Genomic DNA, 19,155 nt, shown 5'->3' with positions numbered 1-19,155 from the left:
CTCTCTTTCACCTAAAATTCACCCAGCGCAGCAAACAATCAGTGGGAAAAAAAAATCCTTTTGGAACGACACTGTTAATGGAGTTCATCCGAAGAATAGAAAAACATGTGCGCACATACTAAATAAGCCCAGAAACGTCGGAGGCTGTGCGCGTGCGAGGTTCCACTGTGCCTGTGAGTGGTTCCTCCGCCACCCCCGGCCCTACCCCAGGGTCAAGGGCTTATGAGAAACAAAGCACTCCGAGGCTGCTGTGCTGGAGAGCGCGTGGCCATGCTGCTGAATCGAGGGCAACTTTCCAGCCCTCCGGCGGAACCCTCGGTGGCTCGGCGCGCCCGAGTGCCCAGGAGAGGAGGCTTCTGAGAGAGAGTGAGATGCAGGCATCTTCAAAGCGGGAAGGATGCCGCCTTTCAAGAGCAGAGCTTGAACATAAGAGCTCCAGGACGCCGCCTGAGACAAACAGGTGGAGCTCTCCACTTTAGCTGTGTCCTCGGAGCAGACGGCTGTCTGCAACCGTCCGTCACGGTGAGGGCAGCTCCACCATGCCACACGTGATTTGAACAGACGGACAGGCAGTAACTGACCACTTTTGTGTCGACCAGACAGATCAAACAGCAGAACGTTGGGTAGGTAGGAGAACTGTTGTATTTAGTGAGAGGGCAGGAAAATCCATTTAAATGTTGAACCTGTGCCGTTCAGAGTTCCTCCCAGCACATGCCAGGCCAGCAGCATGCTGGTCCATGGGCCTGGTGGAAGTAACGGTGAAAGAGCGTTATCCCCGCTGGTGTTGGACACAACGCGGCTGATCAGTCCAACTGCTGTTTTTGCCTGAGCTGTTAAGGTCTCCAGATTTCAGAGTATGCGGATTTGGAGCTAAACCCCATCGCTTTGAGTTTCGCTTGCTTAAACAACAAGGCACCATGCCTTTATGCTAATTCATGATGCCCACTGAGAAATCGGCACATATCACATTATTAACCCGCTGTTACAAATATCCGTGGTTTTCCGAGGAACGCACTGCTTAGCGCGTGCGAAACGCCTCGTAATTGTGCCGACATCATTGAAGTTTCACAGTGGCTGATCTGTAATCTCGCCCCCTGCCTCCGCACGGGCAGCCCGGCGCAGGCGGTGCGGCAGCCCCGGCATCTGCGGCACGCCACTTCAACTTCCATTATGGGGGGAATATTAGATTTGGAGCCCTCGGAGAAACTGCAGGTCTGGATGCTGGCCAAGTTCTGGGCCACAGCACAGATCCGCCATTACAGCCGAACACGCGCAGGGAGATCAGACTGGGTCCTGGCGTGTGGGCTGTCACCTGTACAAGCTCATACCAACACTGGGATCCATTGTGGGGGAGCAGTAGTGCAGCACAGAAGCAGAAGATCAAAAGATGTCTTAGTGACGTTGGGGATGCTTTTCGTTTTCTTTCTTCTTTTCTATTTATTTTATTTTATTTTATTTTTTTTGTTGCTGTGAACCTTGTACAGCACTGTTGGCACAGATATGCTTATTATTCTTCTCTTGGAGCCCAGTGCTCAGCTGGGAAGCTTTTCCTCTGTGCCTGGCTAACTGCTGTTCCCTGGGTCTTTGGCTGCTTAATGAAAGGCCAGGAATGCTTTCTTGTCTCTCACTCTTTCCTTGTGTTCTCCCTCTCCCTGCTCTCATTAGCACTCCATGTAACACGGATGTTGCGTTCTCTTTTGTCGCCCCCCCCCCCCCCCCCCCCCGCCCCGTGTCCTCCACACGGAAGCTGAAATGGACCAGTGGGGGGCTTATTAGTGTTTGCCTACCATGAAACGCCTTTAACAGGCAGTAGCACTACTCTCCTGCACTCTGCCAAAGGCTGCAATTTGCCTTTATTAGCATTGTTACATAAGTTTTCTGCCATTATGCATTTGAGTTTCAGTTCCTCCCTATTGGCAGATGGAATAGACAGACTGAAATGCTCTTTCTGACACCCAGTCCGGCCCGATTGGAGTGGGGGGGGAGGGGGGGTTGCAGGGTGGGTTGTTTGGGTGGAGGGAAGAGTGGAGGGCAGGGTGTCGGGGTGGGAGGGTGGGGGTATCATTCGCCACCCTGAGCAAATCGGTCGTCCCACATAACCATATCATCAGGCCCTATTCATGCCCTCGTATCCATAATGTGATTGTTGGCGAGCTGTGTGGGGTGGGCCGCGTGTGAGCCTGTCAGTGCGTGTCAGCCGTCATTGTGAATGTCAGCGCCCCTGTAGCTCGCTGCGTATGTGCCGGGGAGCCTGGTCCCTGCTGAACCAGAGAGGAGCGTGCCCTGCCAGCAGGAGCTGCGCAGATCATGCCGAATGTAGCAACCGTGACGGGGCGTGGGAGGTGGCAAGGGTGGGCGGTGTGGGGGCGGTGGGCTGTGTAGGGCGGCTGATGCAAGGCTGATGCAAGTCCCGGCCCATGCTGCTTGCTGTCAACTACACCAGTCTCAGGCTACGTGCTGCCAGCTCTGGCTATGTGCTGCCAGAACTGCTACATGCTGCCAGCCCACGCTACGTGCTGCCATCCTCAATATGTGCTGCCAGCCCCCGCTACGTGCTACCAGTCCCAACTATGTGCTGCCAGCTCTGGCTACGTACTGCCAGCCCCTGCTACGTGCTGCCAGTCCCCACGACGTTCTGCCAGTCCCTGCCACATTCTGCCAGTCCTCGCTACACACTGCCAGTCCTCGCTACGTGCTGCCAGTCCTCGCTACGTGCTGCCAGCCCCCGCTACGTGCTGCCAGTCCCCACGACGTTCTGCCAGTCCCTGCCACATTCTGCCAGTCCTCGCTACACGCTGCCAGTCCTCGCTACGTGCTGCCAGACCCCACGACGTTCTGCCAGTCCCTGCCACATTCTGCCAGTCCTCGCTACACGCTGCCAGTCCTCGCTACGTGCTGCCAGCCCCACAGTGCTCAGAGGTTTAAGTGGATGACCTGGAGGACTACAGTGGAGGGGGGGAAAGGTCAGCTGTGAGCCTGTAGGGGTGGCAGGCTGCTGACAAGCGCAGAGGCAAATAAGTGCAGGCCAGGGGTGGCGAGTCTAGCAGGAGGGAGTCTAGCAGGTGTCGAAGCATGCCAGGGCTGGTAAAAATGTCATGCAGCCAGCAGGGCGGCAGCATTGATGCTTTCTGCTTCTCTCCTCAGATAAACCGGAGGTGAAGATCGTAGTGGAGTTTCCGCAGGGCCTGACCAGAGAGGGCGAGAACCTGGAGTTGACGTGCATGGCCAGAGGCAAACCACCGTGAGGAACCTTCCCATTCGCCTTCCTTCCCCGCAGGGCTGAGCGATGCAGACAGGGTCCCTCCGCACAGATCTAAGAGCGCTCTTGTGATCGCTCTTCTTGTGGCAAACACTGAGCAAATATATTATAATGGGGAAGATCTGCTTAGGGTGGGCTAGTGCCGAGTCAGTGTCAAAAAGGTATCAATGGCGTAATCAAATAAGAATACACTCTCCAGATATATTTACACAATTCCTTGACTGTGGAAGACGGGAAAACAGGGCAAAGTAATCTACACCTGTTTTGATTGGTGTCTGGTTATTGTATGGTAATCAGTCCTTGGGAGAGAAACTCCAAGCCTCGATTTGCATGTGCATTCCGACGAGGCAAGTGCATGCCAAATGATGTCATCCATCACAGGCTGTGCTCGCCGGTCCGGGTGCCCGCGTGGCATCCAGCACTGCTATCAGACAGTTCCTCACGCGCAGCGCCGACCATAGGCACTAATTGAAAAAACTGTGCATGAAATGTCAATGTGGGCGAAATGTGTGCAAACACAATGAGAGGCAATTCTCATGCAACTCCCCCCGCTCCGCCCCCTCCGTCCTTAAAAGTCACATTCCACAGGGAGTCAGGGCTCCTCCCGAATTCATTTAATAAAGATGAAAATACAATCAATACAGTGCGCCGAAAATTGGAAGTCATTTTCATTAAAGGCGGGAGAGGGGCTGCAGTCATTACTGTCATATAGTGTTCGGCTTGGCACTCTGGTGCCATTTGTATTCCGTGTCTCACCCCAGCTTCCCTACAGCCCCTCTGCTCTGGACCTTCCCCCCGTTCCCCTTCACTACAGCCCCTCTGCACTGGGTCTACCCCGTTCCCCTTCACTACAGCCCCTCTGCACTGGGTCTACCCCGTTCCCCTTCACTACAGCCCCTCTGCACTGGGTTTACCCCGTTCCCCTTCCCTACAGCCCCTGTGCACTGGGTCTACCCCGTTCCCCTTCCCTACAGCCCCTCTGCACTGGGTCTACCCCGTTCCCCTTCACTACAGCCCCTCTGCACTGGGTCTACCCCGTTCCCCTTCACTACAGCCCCTCTGCACTGGGTTTACCCCGTTCCCCTTCCCTACAGCCCCTGTGCACTGGGTCTACCCTGTTCCCCTTCCCTACAGCCCCTCTGCACTGGGTCTACCCCGTTCCCCTTCACTACAGCCCCTCTGCACTGGGTCTACCCTGTTCCCCTTCCCTACAGCCCCTCTGCACTGGGTCTACCCCGTTCCCCTTCACTACAGCCCCTCTGCACTGGGTCTACCCCGTTCCCCTTCCCTACAGCCCCTCTGCACTGGGTCTACCCCGTTCCCCTTCACTACAGCCCCTCTGCACTGGGTTTACCCCGTTCCCCTTCCCTACAGCCCCCCTGCACTGAGTCTACCCCGTTCCCCTTCACTACAGCCCCTCTGCACTGGGTCTACCCCGTTCCCCTTCACTACAGCCCCTCTGCACTGGGTTTACCCCGTTCCCCTTCCCTACAGCCCCTCTGCACTGGGTCTACCCCGTTCCCCTTCCCTACAGCCCCTCTGCACTGGGGCTACCCCCTTCCCCTTCACTACAGCCCCTCTGCACTGGGTCTACCCGTTCCCCTTCACTACAGCCCCTCTGCACTGGGGCTACCCCCTTCCCCTTCACTACAGCCCCTCTGCACTGGGGCTACCCCCTTCCCCTTCACTACAGCCCCTCTGCACTGGGGCTACCCCCTTCCCCTTCACTACAACCCCTCTGCACTGGGTCTACCCCCGTTCCCCTTCACTACAGCCCCTCTGCACTGGGGCTACCCCCTTCCCCTTCACTACAGCCCCTCTGCACTGGGGCTACCCCCTTCCCCTTCACTACAACCCCTCTGCACTGGGTCTACCCCCGTTCCCCTTCACTACAGCCCCTCTGCACTGGGTCTACCCTGTTCCCCTTCACTACAGCCCCTCTGCACTGGGTCTACCCCTGTTCCCCTTCCTCTCAGTAAATCACTTTTTCTAGGTCACTTCTCCTCCTCCATCACCTGCATCTTTCTACCACACATGTATATTTAACCTCTGATTCACGCTCTTGCACATTCCTATTCTCCATGTGAAATCCTCTCACCGTCTGCCGTCACGTGTTGTTTTCTCCCACAGATGCTGGAGATCAACTGCTATCGAGCACAAAGCAATCTTTTTGTTTGAAACCGTGAGTGCATCCCCCCCCCCACCCCCCCAACCCCAATCATCGCTTCTCAGGGATTTCACATGGATGGAAACCAGTGAAACACCAACCCAGAAAAAATAAAAATCCCAGAACAACAAGGGGAACCCTTCCCAGAACCCTTCCCAGAAGCTGCTTTGAAAGAACTCGGCAGCCACGCCGCCGTTGAACCCTGCAGAGGAGAGCAGAGGGGAGTTTATAGGCTCCTTTGTGTTTTCTTTGTGTTTGGCTTGGTCCGCCCGTCACTGTGGAAATCAAACGGACTATCCCGGCCCTGTTTACAGTAGGTGCCAGGAGAACAAAGACTGGGGCTCTTAGCAGCACTTAATGACACTAGACAAGAGGAAGGTGTCTGTACCTTTTTTTGTCAGCTCTGAGCCATAGAAATTGCTTGAAAAGCTATAACCAGCACAACTTGTTCGAGTACATATTTTATTGTGGTTTTTCCCCGCTTGTGGTTTGACCTCGAGGCTATGTGAAGTCTGTTTGGCCTCATGGCTCTCTGAAGTAAGTTTTGGCCTCACAGCTATTTGAAGTCAGTTTGGACCTGTAGCTATGCAAAGTCAGTTTGACCTTGTAGCTGTGCAAAGCCGGTTTGGCCCTGTAGCTGTGCGAATCCGGTTTGACCCTGTAGCTGTGCGAAGCCGGTTTGGCTCTGTAGCTGTGTGAAGCTGGTTTGGCCCTGTAGCTGTGTGAAGCTGGTTTGGCCCTGTAGCTGTGTGAAGCTGGGTTGGCCCTGTAGCTGTGTCAAGCTGGTTTGGCCCTGTGCGAAGCCTAGACTCTGTCCTTCTTCCTCCAGGCCTCAGCAGGTGAACTGGGTGAAAGTGGACGATGATGTGCCCTCACATGCTGTCATCACTGGCGCAGATCTCCTCATTGAGAATCTTAACAAGTCCTACAATGGTACCTACCGCTGCGTGGCGTCTAACTTGGTTGGTGAATCCTATGATGACTACATCCTGTATGTGTACGGTAAGTTCCCAAAGCTCAGACAGTGCCTCCTCTCTCTCTCTCTCTCTCTCTCTCTCTCTCTCTCTCTCTCTCTCTCTCTCTCTCTCTCTTTCACTCGCTCTCTCCTCTCATGGCTCCATCTGAACACAGGTCAATAGCATTGATCTCAATGACATTTCCTTTTCTTTAGGACATCACACTCTAATCTGCCCATTTTCCTCCCCAAACTTACTTCTGATATTTATTCTTAGAACACAATAATCGACAAGGAGCTGCTTTTAAAAGGATTTATGACTTGCTGAGGGTCTGTAAGTGGTGAGCTGTAGTAATATTTACAGTGCACAGCTGTGCTGTCAGCAAAAGAAAGAGGCACACATATGAGAAACCATCTGCAGTCCTGCGTTCTGCCTTCATTCACATCCCTGCCATTTCTTCTACAATAAAGCCATTATAGCAACTAGTGTAATAAAGAGACCAGGTGAGTGAGAGTTACTGAATGCTGTACACAGTGAGCAGTAAACTGGTGGACCTGGTTCCAGTTCCAGCTGGTGTGTTCCAAAGACCTGCCCTCAGATGAGGTGTAAATGTGGCAGTTACTTCGGCGCGCGTTTCCCACTTCTCCCCGACGAGAGTTGGCAGGCGCTGCAGGAGCACGCTTTCATGGCTCCCCGCCTGTGGAACAGTGGGCAGGGAGGGCAGCGGGCATAGGCTGGCACAGGCAGGCACAGACTGGCACAGGCTGGCACAGGCAGGCACAGGTGCATCCTGATGTGCGAAGAGCAGACAGGGCCCTATCGGAGCACTGCCTGGCCGCTCGATGGCTTTGATGGCGCCGCGTCTAACGTCTTCTGTAATTCAGCCACGACGCTCGGCCCGGCATTAGAATTGCTAATGCAGGACGCCGGAATCCGGCATGGGCCTGTCAGCACTTAATCTTGCGTCATGTTCCCCTGACATCCCCACCCACCCTCCCACCTGAACGCAGTGTGTTAACACAGTGCAGTGACAGCCTTCACTATTCTACAACCAGCACGAGCGCGCTCATAAAGACAGGCAGCTATGGCATCTGCGTGCTTCATAGTCTTATAATTATTCTCCGCTTTTAATGGGGTGACATCTGCTTATTACAAACGGTGGCCCTGCCACATTCTGAACTTCAGTTGCGCGGCCTGACAAGTCCCCTCAAATGTCTGAAAAATGATCAAATTTGGTTAAAGAATTGCACAATTATGGACCACGCTTGGAGGAAGACAGAGGGACAGTGACAAAATGGCTCTTTAGCAAGCTGTCAAGCTGGCTACACATTTTCACACATCCAGAATATGTATTAAATAGCATTGTAGAACAGTAATTGTTAAGCCATCGATGCATGACCTTATAGAAACCACTGTGAGAGTGTTTTAATATACATTTCAAGTATTTCTCATAGAAAAGTAAACACTTTAAATATTCCATTACAACTGTGCATATCTGCCTGCTCTTTGTCAGGGAATGAGAGCGCAGAGATTTGTTTTTCTCTCTCTCTGTCTCTCTCTCTCTCTCTTTCTCTCTCTCTCTCTCTCTCCCCTCATCTCAACAAGTTCACGCCATTCCACAGTGAGCGTGGCCAAGAATAACTCTGCGCTCTTATAATTGGAAGTCTGCGAAGTGTAACGTTTCAACTTATGAATGACTTTTTGTCGAAAGAGGCGCATAAAATCGGGCGCCTCATCAGGGGTGCGCGGTCCGCGGGCCCCGGGCACATGCCGGAGAGCTCCCAGCTTCCCTTTCCACACACAGGCACAACAGATGTAGTGCAGCAGCCATTTCCCCCTAATGCGTTTGTTCCCCAACTATTGTGAAGCTAAGTGATGAAGAACACTCAGAGGGGGGCTAGCACTAAAGCTGTTACAGGGGGAAAACCACATTCCCTGAGACACATTTCCAAAGCCCCAGTCGTGGCCCAGCTCTGCAGGCCCAATGGGAGGCAGCCCGCGGAGCTGTAACCAGTTTACCGAGTGCCTCTAACCTAATAGAGACTGCCTTTTGCCTTGGCAACCCCAGCCTCTTTTTATTGCGACCCTCCCCCCCACACCTCCACCCCGACTTGTCACCCTCGCTCTCGTTTCATCTCCGTAACACTTCCTCTAGTGCTTAGAGCGCTCCGCTCTGCCATCTTGCCACCGCCAGCGAGCAATCGATCACGGCAACGCGCTCCTTCACCCGAGCCCAGCGCACGAGCACCTCCTCCTCACGAGCACCCTAGCCTGGAGTGTGCTAGCCGCAGCCCAGCTCCGGGAGGAACTGCGAGTGACCCAGCAGCCCCGGCGCCCAGGGATCGCGCCGTGACTGATAAAGGGCCTCAGACTGCTTAAGGAAGCTAATTGTCCCGCATGTTTGTGACACGTCTGATTGGTGGCGGAGGAAAACAGCGCTCCTCCCGGCAGCACACGCTGCCTGCAAACAGCCAGCACCAATCGACAACAACATCTGCAGGGGAACAAAACAACATAAAAACATTCACACACACACACACACACACACACACACACACATACGGCAGTCCTGCCACAGTGGGCCAAAGCCCATCACTGTGTCATTATAAGGAAAGCGTGCATTCCCCTGCTCCACACTCCACACCCCCCTCTCCCCACCGATCCAAAGGCCCCGCTTCCATTACATTTGAGCCGGCGGTATTTCCCTCGCAATTTGTTGCAGCCACGACGCCCACATTTAAAAGTCAGATTTGGGCGATGCATTTTGGCTGCTGTCAAACGCGGCTTCAGTAGTTTTGCCTCTCAAGAAGTCGCCCAGCTGGAAATGCAAATGCGAGGTATCAGACTGGGTAATGTAGAGCACTCCTGGGAGTCTTTGGCTGACAAATGACAATGCACAGTAAATTGCGCACATGTCAACGTATTTGAACCTGCGCACCAGCAGTGTTCATAGCTACTAGCCCAGGCTGCATCGCCTAATCAGCATTCATTGGATGATTTCCCACACCCCTGAATAGGGCTTCATAACTTTTCCATTACGCTGAATGACACGTGTAGCTATGTCCTACATGCGTGGGATTGGGGACTCGTCCAGCCGTTGTTCCACAGCGCCGTCGTCGAGGTGATCGTGTGACGAGCCCTTGTTGACAGGCTGGAAAGGGGCATCTGCACCTTGCCAGGTTCTAATGTGGACTGTTACTCTCCAGTAAGCACCATCTCATTTGTCGAGATAAAGCCCCTGCGTCCTGGCAGAAACCCAAGCGAAGCGATGACTACAGATCACTCGGTTGCAGTGCCCACTCACAGCAGCGCTCGCGCGATTGCCGCGCTCGCTCTCGGTGGCGCTCGCTCACGGCAGCGCTCGCCTGGTTACCGTGCACGCTCACAGCAGTGCTCGCTCGGTTGCCACGCTCGCTCGGGTGCTGCGCCCACTGATGCAACCCACCTGTAAATCCCCTCGTTAGTGTGTAAACTCGGCTCGCGCTTGTTCTGAAATGAGCCGGGTGCCGCGCGTTCTTCTTTCATCATTAGCGTTGTCATGGCGTCGTCTCCTAATAGGCCAGAGGGGACCCATCAATCTCCTGTCGTCGTGTGGGCAGGCGGCAGATTGGGAGGCGGCTGGTTTTGTGCAACAACCCCCTCCCCAAAAAAAAAAACAAAAAAAAAACAGTCTTGCAGCGCCGCATCCATCTCACTCTGGCTGCCATTAACAGGGGCGGGCTCCCCAGCCATCCTTTCATTAGCCTTTAATTGGAGTCAATCACTCCAGGGGTCCTGGCAGCACTGGACTTGACTGTACTTAGTGTTATTTTACGCCGTTTACTCACCTCCCTCTTCCATTGATTCCAAAAGGCAAAAGCAATGCATGTAGCTAATTGAATTTGCTGTCTATACCACGGCGAAATGTGTCTGGTCCTGGCACGTATTGATGCGATGTCGCTGTATTTTCCCAAAAACAGATGGGATGAATTTGTGTGCATATGCCTCTATCTGTCTCTGCCACTGAAAAGAACGCTGATCCAAATAGGTTGGGTTTTTTTGTTTTTGTTTTCTTGTTTTGGGGTTGTTGTTTTTTTCCCTTTCCTGAGCTGTGTGTGTGCTAGTGAGAGGAGGCTGGGGACGCGAAGGCTTCCTCTGTGCTCATCCCCCTAGAGCACCAGAACCACGGCAGTATTTGTGGGGATTAGCTCCCCTCCCGCGTCCCTCCCTGGTCTTGCTAGAGCGAGCAGGAGCCCTCCTTGAGCAAACAAGCAAAGCTGGCTAACAACAGAAGGTGGCTGGTGGGCAAATCAACAGCTCTGAGCTGCCTCCACTAATCACTCTCGCACTCGCGCGCGCACTTCCTCGTCTTTCCTCTGCGTTCCTGAATGGCTTTGGGCTGTTGCAGCCCCACCCTCCCCATACACGCTGTCCGTAAGCCGGCGATCGCCCCTCGCTCTCGACGGCCGGGCCACATCTCCCTCCTCCCTCTCCTGTGCGCTTCGAACGGCATGGCAGGTTGAAGACGCGCCCTTTCACCAAGTGGCCCACTGGGAAGGAGGAGAGAGAGAGAGAGAGAGGAAGAGAGCAAGGGAGAGAGAGAGAGAGAGCAAGGGGGCGAGGGAGACAGCGCGGAGGCATTAGAAGCTATCCTCCCGTTGCCAGCCGCCACGCGGATGTCTGGGGAATTGGCTTAACTGGCGGCGCTTTGTGGTGGCCTCGGCCCTGCATGATGATTCATAATGCACCCACCACAAACCCACAGCCAGCGCGTCGCCACAGGGCCGCACCCGTGTCCGAACGGCAAGAAGCCGCCAACTTCCGATTCGCTGCAGTATCGCTTTGTTTGCGGGGACACACGCGGCTAAACATTTACATAGGCAGCCCTGTTAAGGAACACGGCGAACTATAGATTCCTCTGGAGCTGAGTGGTTTTAATGAGCTATTGACACCATTGATCCCAAACATCTGCTGGGCATCCTTGGTTCGTAACGGGATGCAGCCAATTAAGTTGGCCCACCACCGAGCCTGATACTGGTCTTAAGAATGCAGAGAACCACACCGCATGCACGCTTAGCCATTCAGTCCATTCTCCATGCTCCTGTCACTCAGCCTTTCTCTGGGCTTTATTTGCTTATTTATTTATTTATTTGGTTGTCTGTCTGTGGCAAAGTTCAGGCAGTATGATGGAGTCTTGCTTTGCCGGGTCGCCTATTATTTAAAAGCATTGACACAAAGGCCCCGAGAAATTGGCAGAGCTCTCGAACCGCAGTTCATGTGCTCGGCACGCTGGCTCTTCAGGTCTTTAGTGCGATAATCCCACTGGGTTCTTGGCCATGCTGGAGATCAGCACTCGCTTGTTGCTGGGGTTTACAGGCAGAACAGTGAAGAGGAAGATTAGGGTGTCTCATGGGCATTTTAGCACCTACCCCCCTGTAGTCTGGAGAAGTGTACATTGTAAAACGGATATCAAAATCTACAAAGTAGCCTCTTGGAAGAAACAGCTGCCATGTGATCTGCAAAACATTAGACATATGTGCTTATATTCAATATTCAGTACATGTGACATATTCAGTATATCAAGATTTGAAAACACGTTAAATAACCGAAACTGAGAACCATATACTGTCATTTTCTACAAGAGACAAAACTTGGTACATTTCCTGATAACAAAGAAAAAGGGTTTTTTGTCAAAATTACCATTACAGCTCTGTCAACACTGACCTAACCACGCCCCATTTTCTCTCTCTCTCTCTCAGCAACTCTCACCTTTTCTTGTACGTTTGAACCCAGCATAGTGATTTTTCCATATTGATATTTTAAAAATATTGAAACTGTCGATAAAGTTACAGGTGTTATATTAAAAATACCACTCCACTTTAAAAAAAAACAAAAAATTATTTTGCTAAATGTTCTAAACATAAAAACCTTTCTCAGCTGCAAGTGTTTCATGGAACAGTGAAGTTCCATGAACAGAGAAAGAGAACACTTCTCCTCTGGTGACCAGTGATGTAGAAAAGCATTTTATTGGCATGTCAGCAGCCAAGAACTGGAAGCACCTCTGTCAGAAGGTGCTGGAACAAAAGATGTCCCATGTCCCTCCAGTTGCTTTCACTGGTCATTGTAGTGCAGGGGGAGTGCGAGATGACTACATAGCCTTCTTTCTACTTTATCATGAGAGAACAAGCAGGCTGTCAATATTGTTGCTTTTCAGATCATTGTTTCTAATTTGTTGATTAAATCTACTGATTAATTTATGAGCATTCAAATGAAAAATCAGTAAATAACCAATTGAATTATTCTCCCACTGCTTCATTGTGCATTTTCTATACAGTTCATTTTCTGTAGTATTCATACTGATGCAGAGCCACCAAAATTGCCTGCACATCAACTCGTTTCACACAGATCCCCTTTGTTCGTGTTTCATTCTTATATGTCCAGCTGCTCTAGAGTAGGCACTGTGTGGTCTAGAGTAGGCTCTGTCTGGCCTAGAGTAGGTTCTGACTGGTGTAGAGTAGGTTCTGTCTGGCCTGAAGTAGGTTCTGACTGGTCTGGAGTAGCTTCTGACTGGTATAGAGTAGCTTCTGACTGGTGTAGAGTAGGTTCTGTCTGGTCTGAAGTAGGTTCTGACTGGTGTAGAGTAGGTTCTGGTGTAGAGTAGGTTCTGACTGGTATAGAGTAGGTTCTGTTTGCTGTAGAGTAGGTTCTGTCTGGTGTAGAGTAGGTTCTGTCTGAGGCTGAAAGGCAGGCGGCTGCTGCTATTTGCTGAGCATTTACACCACGCCAAGGTAGAGGCGGCTCTACAACAGTCCCATTCTCTCTCTCTCTCTCTCTCTCTCTCTCTCTCTCTCTCTCTCTCTCTCTCTCTCTCTCTGCATTTCTCACCATCTCTGGCTACATTCCCTCTTCCTGGATATTTTGTCATTAGCAAGGGGAAGTGTTCCTGAGCTCCCACCGAGCTCTTTTGATGGAGCGCAGACGACAGAGCTAGGAGGGGAGACAGCCGGCCAATTTCCCTCACCACAGATGTTAACACAGTGGTACCTGTCTGGATGTGCTGGGCAAACAGTGGCACTGTCCGCGTCACTTTTCACGCCTGTTATCTCAGCGGCAAACAACGTCCATCCCCCATCCGAGCTCATCCGCAGACAAACACCCAACACGCCCACACCTCCCATTCCATTTTGCTCATTTCATTAACGTTCAGCCTGTTTGTCTCTGTGGTAAACCCAGATCAGGCCGTACGCAGCTGGCGGTGTTGGGCTGAGCCCCACACACGGGGCTGCATGCTAAACTGTCACGGCTAGCGTTGTCTCTGCTGGCGCAGCCGCTGCTAGCCCCACAGCTCGTCAAAACCATTCCCTCGCCACCGTGCGTGTCACCTACTAGCAGGATGGCCGGGTCCTAATGCAGTGTGGACATGCACAGGAGCAGTGGGTGCACCACATAGCTGTCTGTCATAAGTGCCTTCATGGCATGGGCATCCATTTCCTCTTTCTTTTTTCTTTCTCTTGTTATTAATTTTCATGTTTTCTATTTGGATTTTGTTGACAGCATTTCTCATCCTCTTTTCATGTCATTGTTTTCTTTTTTATTCCTTTTTTCTTTTCATTAAAGAAGCATATTTCAGTACAATAGGCCACATCAACTCTTTAAAGTTTATTTAAATGTAGATTTTGATTAAATACACAATAGGTAAATTGCTTGCTGAGTGACAGTATACATGTTACATTTCAACTCAGACAAACGTTTACCCTCACTAAATCAGTCATTCACTTCTACCCTACAATACTCAACACTCCACACATACCGTTTCTTATATATGGAACAGCAGGTCCACAATATACACTGTTATATGCCACGATTGTGTTGATTTTTGATTTTGTTTGGTTTTCTTTTGTTATTTCCCCGTATGTCATGTTTATGTGTTGTGTTTTCTCATCCAGATGCCCTCACCACTACCCCTATACCCACAACAGCCACTACCACCATGTACACCACCACCTTCCTCCCAGGCATCACCCAAGGTATAGTATGACCTCACAAGCTTGTCCGCCAAGCTGTGTGTGTGTGAATGAGAGAGAGAGCGAGAGAGAGAGAGAGAGAGCGAGCGAGAGAGAGAGAGAGAGGGGGGGGGGGTGAGGTCTCGGGGTAGCTAGTCAGTCCTGATAAGATTCTTGTGCTGATAACGAGTGGCTGCTGCTCCCATATGTGGCCCGGCCCGTGCTGCTGCGCTGGCGGGAGCCCTGGCTCCCTCACTCCCCACCTCGCAGCCAGCAGCCACGCGCGCTCACTCCTCTAGCCGCCTAATCTTATCAGGATCTGGAGCTGTACCCTAGCCTGTCTGCTGCCAGGATTACAGACCCCCTTTGTGTTTCCTCAGGGGTGACAGGGAGGGCTCCGTCTGGTGGGGGTCAGCCACTAGCAGCCTCAGGTTCCCCTTTTCTTTCAGAGTATGGTTTTTGTGCTGGCCCGCCTAGCTGCACTGATCACAGTTACAGGGTTGCCTGTTTGGATCGGGGCTGAGCTGTTCATATTCAGGCATTGATTTTCAAGTGAAGTACTTAATGATGGAAGTCTTGTCCTGGTCTGGGTCAGGAAAACGGATTTGGCTTTTTCTTTTTCAGAGCTCACATTAGAGCTGCACTGATTACACCCAGTTAGAGAGCTTCGCTTGTGCACAAGCAGCATGTCATTCATATCCATCCACCCTTTTGTACTAAATGCTTTTTCTATGTTTATATTGTTAGATCAATTTTAAAAAATTAGCAAAAAAAAAACAAAACACAAAATGATGTTATTGCTGCAAACGTAGTGTATAGCAGACATGATTTACACTCAGTATAACAGGGTCAGGCCCCAGAGTGAAACTAACCCTCCAAACCCTGCCTTGGCAGTTCTAGTTTTGGCCATTAGCTGAGCTCTTTCGGGGCTCGACTTACGCTCTGATGGAGTCCCGTGTTCTGGAGTCTCTGTCAGCCTCCTCGCGTCCCACTGGACAAGTCACTGAACCCCCCCTTCCAAATGTCCCACGTCACTGGCAAAGAACACAGCAAGCTAATAAAGCCTTGGATAATAGAAAGCGAATTCAGTGTTGCTGCTGGCTTCAGACTCTAAAATAGCCACTGATGTGATTTGCCCGGCTATAACAATTATGGCTCTGAAGCAAGCGAGTGAGATCATTTCGCTCGTCGCGTTCAGTGTTCCTCGGGGCGATTCTTTATATTACATAGCGCGCATCTCAGTGCAGCGGACGCGCCTCTCGCTTTTCTCGCGTGCGTACTTTTGAGCCTGAGCCGCCAGCTAGAGGCGCGAGCGTAGTCGGCGTCTCGCGCACGCGGGCGATTTGGGCGAGTCTGTAAAAGGCGGCAAGAAAGGAAAAAAAAAAAAGAATCAGGCTTGATTAGGCTGCATGATTGCGTCTAATGAAGGCACTGGTGACGCATGCTGATTAGACACGCCCCCCAGCTCTGCATTAACAATCTGGCTCACATCAGTTCCTGCGCCACGCGTTCCCAAAGCACAGCTAGCAATCGTCGTCTGGGTGAGCGCAACCCAACAGGTGACGTGTTTCTCAACGACTTCCGCAAAATATAGGCGAACATGTGCCGGCCAAGCCACTGACCGTAGCAAAGTTTCTGTAGACCTGACGGGACAGATCTATAAGTCTTCTATACGAGGTTTCTTTCAGGCTTTTTAGCTTTAAGTGCATCCTGTTGGACTTGTGTATTTCACTATGGGAAGCCGGTCTCTGCCCAGCCATAAAGCTCTCTAGTGGCTGGTTTCATTTGTCCATTCGAGGGATATGTATAGATCAGGAACAGCAAATGAATTTATCGGTCCAGGAGGGTGGAGGCCACTTAGAAATTTAATACATTTTTGATAAACTGGCTATGAAAGAAATGGAATGGGCTATACTGCACTTTTAAAAAATCTATTAAAGCTCTAACACAAGGCTAAAGTGCTTTGCAGTTTCAGCAGGTGACATTTAGAGACGACTAAATTGCCATTTACACTGAAAAATAAATGGCTAAATGGAGGGGCTTTGCTGGGTGCCATATGTAACGGGGACTGACGTTGTTCATTGCTATTTGTGTTGCTTATTTTTCCACTGCTAAACACAGCTCACCAAAGGATGTTTATTGATTTTTGTGAGTGCCTTTTTTTTTTTTTTTTTTTTTTTAATAAACCCCCCAAAAGCTTTTGCAAATGTGATCAAAGATGGCGGCTTTCTTTCATTGCAGCTCTGGCTTTCTCCTTCCTTTGTATCTTATGCATACTGTCCCCTTGTTTCTCTCACTGTCGTTTCTCTTTCTCTGCCCTTCTCTTGCTTTCTTTGCTTCTGCCTCCTTTTCATTTGTGCGCTCTCTCTCTCTCTCTCTCTCTCTCCCCCTTTCACTTGCTCATTGCCTCTCTGTTCTGTGTTCGATCTGTCATACCCCTCCTTCCCCAGACTCTCTCTCTACTCTTTCTCCATCTGTCAGTTATTTGGCTTTGAGCTGCACTGAAAAAGGGGTTTGACTTCAAACTCAGACTCAGAGTTCGTTTCGTTCACAGATGTCCCTGTTTCCCCCCCCCCCCCAAACTCCGGCCATTGTGTTGTCTCTGTACTGCAGGCCACTTTCTTATTACTGCCCATAATTTTTAGTTCAGAGCCACAATAGAGAGCAGAATAAGGGTGAAATGCACTGACACAGAGGTGCTCATTCATTCTTGTTCAGCTCCAGCTCTGTTTCTCCCTCCTTCTCTTTCAAATACGGGGGCTGACTGATGACCTTGGCTATTGCGCTGTCAAAAAAGATGACAAGTGTATTCCTAAACCGACTCCTTAAAAAGAGCAATTTGCTGGATGACTAGAGTAGGTTGGGCAGCACCAAAACAGTGGCGGCCACCCAAACAATGGCCGGCCCCAAATGCACAGCATGTTTATTAATGAAATGCTGTCCTCCACTAATAAAACACAGCTGAATTAAAATTCTCCATGCCACTGTTTTAATTGATGAAAGACCATAATCGGAGTTGACAATAAATTCATTTCAGCCGTCAAAAAAACTGGGGGGTAGAAGGATGTGGTGAGGAGTGGGGGTTGCTGCCTTCGACAGGATTTAAATGGCATGAACACCATCTGGTAAACTGATTTTGGAATTAAACAAATGAATTGCCCCACACAAGAACTTGCGAGCAAGATAGGAGTGCATTCCTCTGGCGGTCCCAGACAGGCAGCTGGGCAGCGTGAGGCCAGGAAAGGATGGCGCGCTGGCAGAGAAAGTGCTAATTCACTAAAGGTCAATTACATTACCGCTGGGAAAACAGCGACTGCAGGGCTGTGATACGCAACACACGGAGACCATCCCCTGGACTTTATTGCACTTAGCATCATGCGAACGTAGAAATTCTTGCACTAAGTCTTTTTTATATGGCGCTTTATTGTTCTGGAAGCCATGATCGCGTGCCATGATGGCTAAGCAGAGATGGGTGTCATAAAGACTGCTGGTGGTAATCAGCAAACCTAGCCAGAACCAGCAAGCTTGCACAGCTACACACACACACACACACACACACACACACACACACACACACACACACACACACACACACACACACAGAGGGACGCCCACTTCATAGAGAAGTGCATCAACCTCCGCTCCTCATGTCTAGGAAGGGTCCCGGTTTGCCGTCCCCCGATCGGCGGGCCATCACCACACTGCTGTCAGCGTGCGGAATTACTCACCTGTGTAGCTGCTCGTTTGTTGCAGTCTGCAGCTTATTAACAGTAGTGGGCAGGGTCGAGGCCGAATGATGGATGCTTCATACCTCTGGGCAGTCACTGCCAATGAAGCACAGAGCAGATATGGGCATATGGGAGTGTCCACGACTATTTGAGTATCGGTTGATTTAAGCCAAAATGCCTTAGCTTCTCCCTCGTTCACTGCCAGAATCAATATCACAGGACCATTTGTCAGGGAAGCCACGTTATATTAGGTTAGTGAAGAAACCTTTTAATGAAGTTGTCTTGGCAAACCACCTTTCAGTAATTCTACTGTTATTATGTCATACATGAGCTCTTTCCTGGTCCAGCCCTGGCTACAACCTTCAAGCATAATGGGAAGAGGCATCAGTCTGTTCGAACTTTTCTCCAACTCATGTGTACCAGCCTCCTAAACTTGGCTTGCTCTTCCTACCTGTGTTTCTTAACTGTTTATATTTTGCCAACCTGTTCCTGTTCTGTAACGTCAAAGTCAAAACCCCAAACTCTGTCTGAAGCTTCACAGCACCAGCTCGCAATTTGTTGTAGTTTTTTGGTCTGACAGTCTCCTCCTATCCCATGTTTTTCCACCCTCATTTCTGACCCTGTTGTCCACCTTTCAATTTTTAAACTTTTTTATTTCTGCCAGCTTCACCAAACTTGGTGTAAAGTTGAACTCCTAACTGAGGAGCTGTGTGCTTGTTTCTATGACTCCACTGGTACTCTGCTCCATAGATCTGGGTTCACTTTGCAGCTGCCACAGTCTTCATACGAGCGCTGTGAAATCTGATCTGTGGCTCTAGGCTATGTTTTCTTAAGTACGCGCTTCTGTCCGTCTACTTTCTCACTTGTATTTACCTTTTTATTTTACCCTCATCCTTTCTTTATTTAGCCGGCTTTGTAAAGTTCACCACTTAATTTGTGTGGTTTAGTCTCATGAGGATTACCTACACTCTGCTTCCTTACAGCTCTGGTATTGCTGCGTAAGGTGTTTTTTTTTCTCCCTCTTGTTTAGTCCTAATTCAGTCATCACTGTATTGTTGGGGCA

General features: G+C 50.7%; 1 protein-coding gene across 5 annotated transcripts in view; it reads left to right on the top strand.

Annotated features, from left to right (window-relative positions):
* Nucleotides 1-19,155, top strand: part of cadm1a (cell adhesion molecule 1a) — a 196,091-nt gene that overhangs the window by 157,107 nt on the left and 19,829 nt on the right. For 3 of the 5 annotated variants that reach the window (XM_035527613.1, XM_035527612.1, XM_027005613.2), the window contains exons 7-9: nt 3,145-3,241; nt 6,256-6,428; nt 14,308-14,388. In XM_035527613.1, coding sequence (XP_035383506.1) covers nt 3,145-3,241; nt 6,256-6,428; nt 14,308-14,388 — 351 coding nt within the window. The remainder of the gene's footprint in view (nt 1-3,144; nt 3,242-6,255; nt 6,429-14,307; nt 14,389-19,155) is intronic. The other 2 variants (XM_035527614.1, XM_027005622.2) reach the window with 1 other exon arrangement.

This window comes from Electrophorus electricus, chromosome 6 (genome assembly GCF_013358815.1).
Source record: "Electrophorus electricus isolate fEleEle1 chromosome 6, fEleEle1.pri, whole genome shotgun sequence".
NCBI classification, from domain to species: Eukaryota; Metazoa; Chordata; class Actinopteri; order Gymnotiformes; family Gymnotidae; genus Electrophorus; species Electrophorus electricus.
Note: the sequence above shows the minus strand (reverse complement) of the source record. Positions and strands in the feature narration are given on the sequence as shown.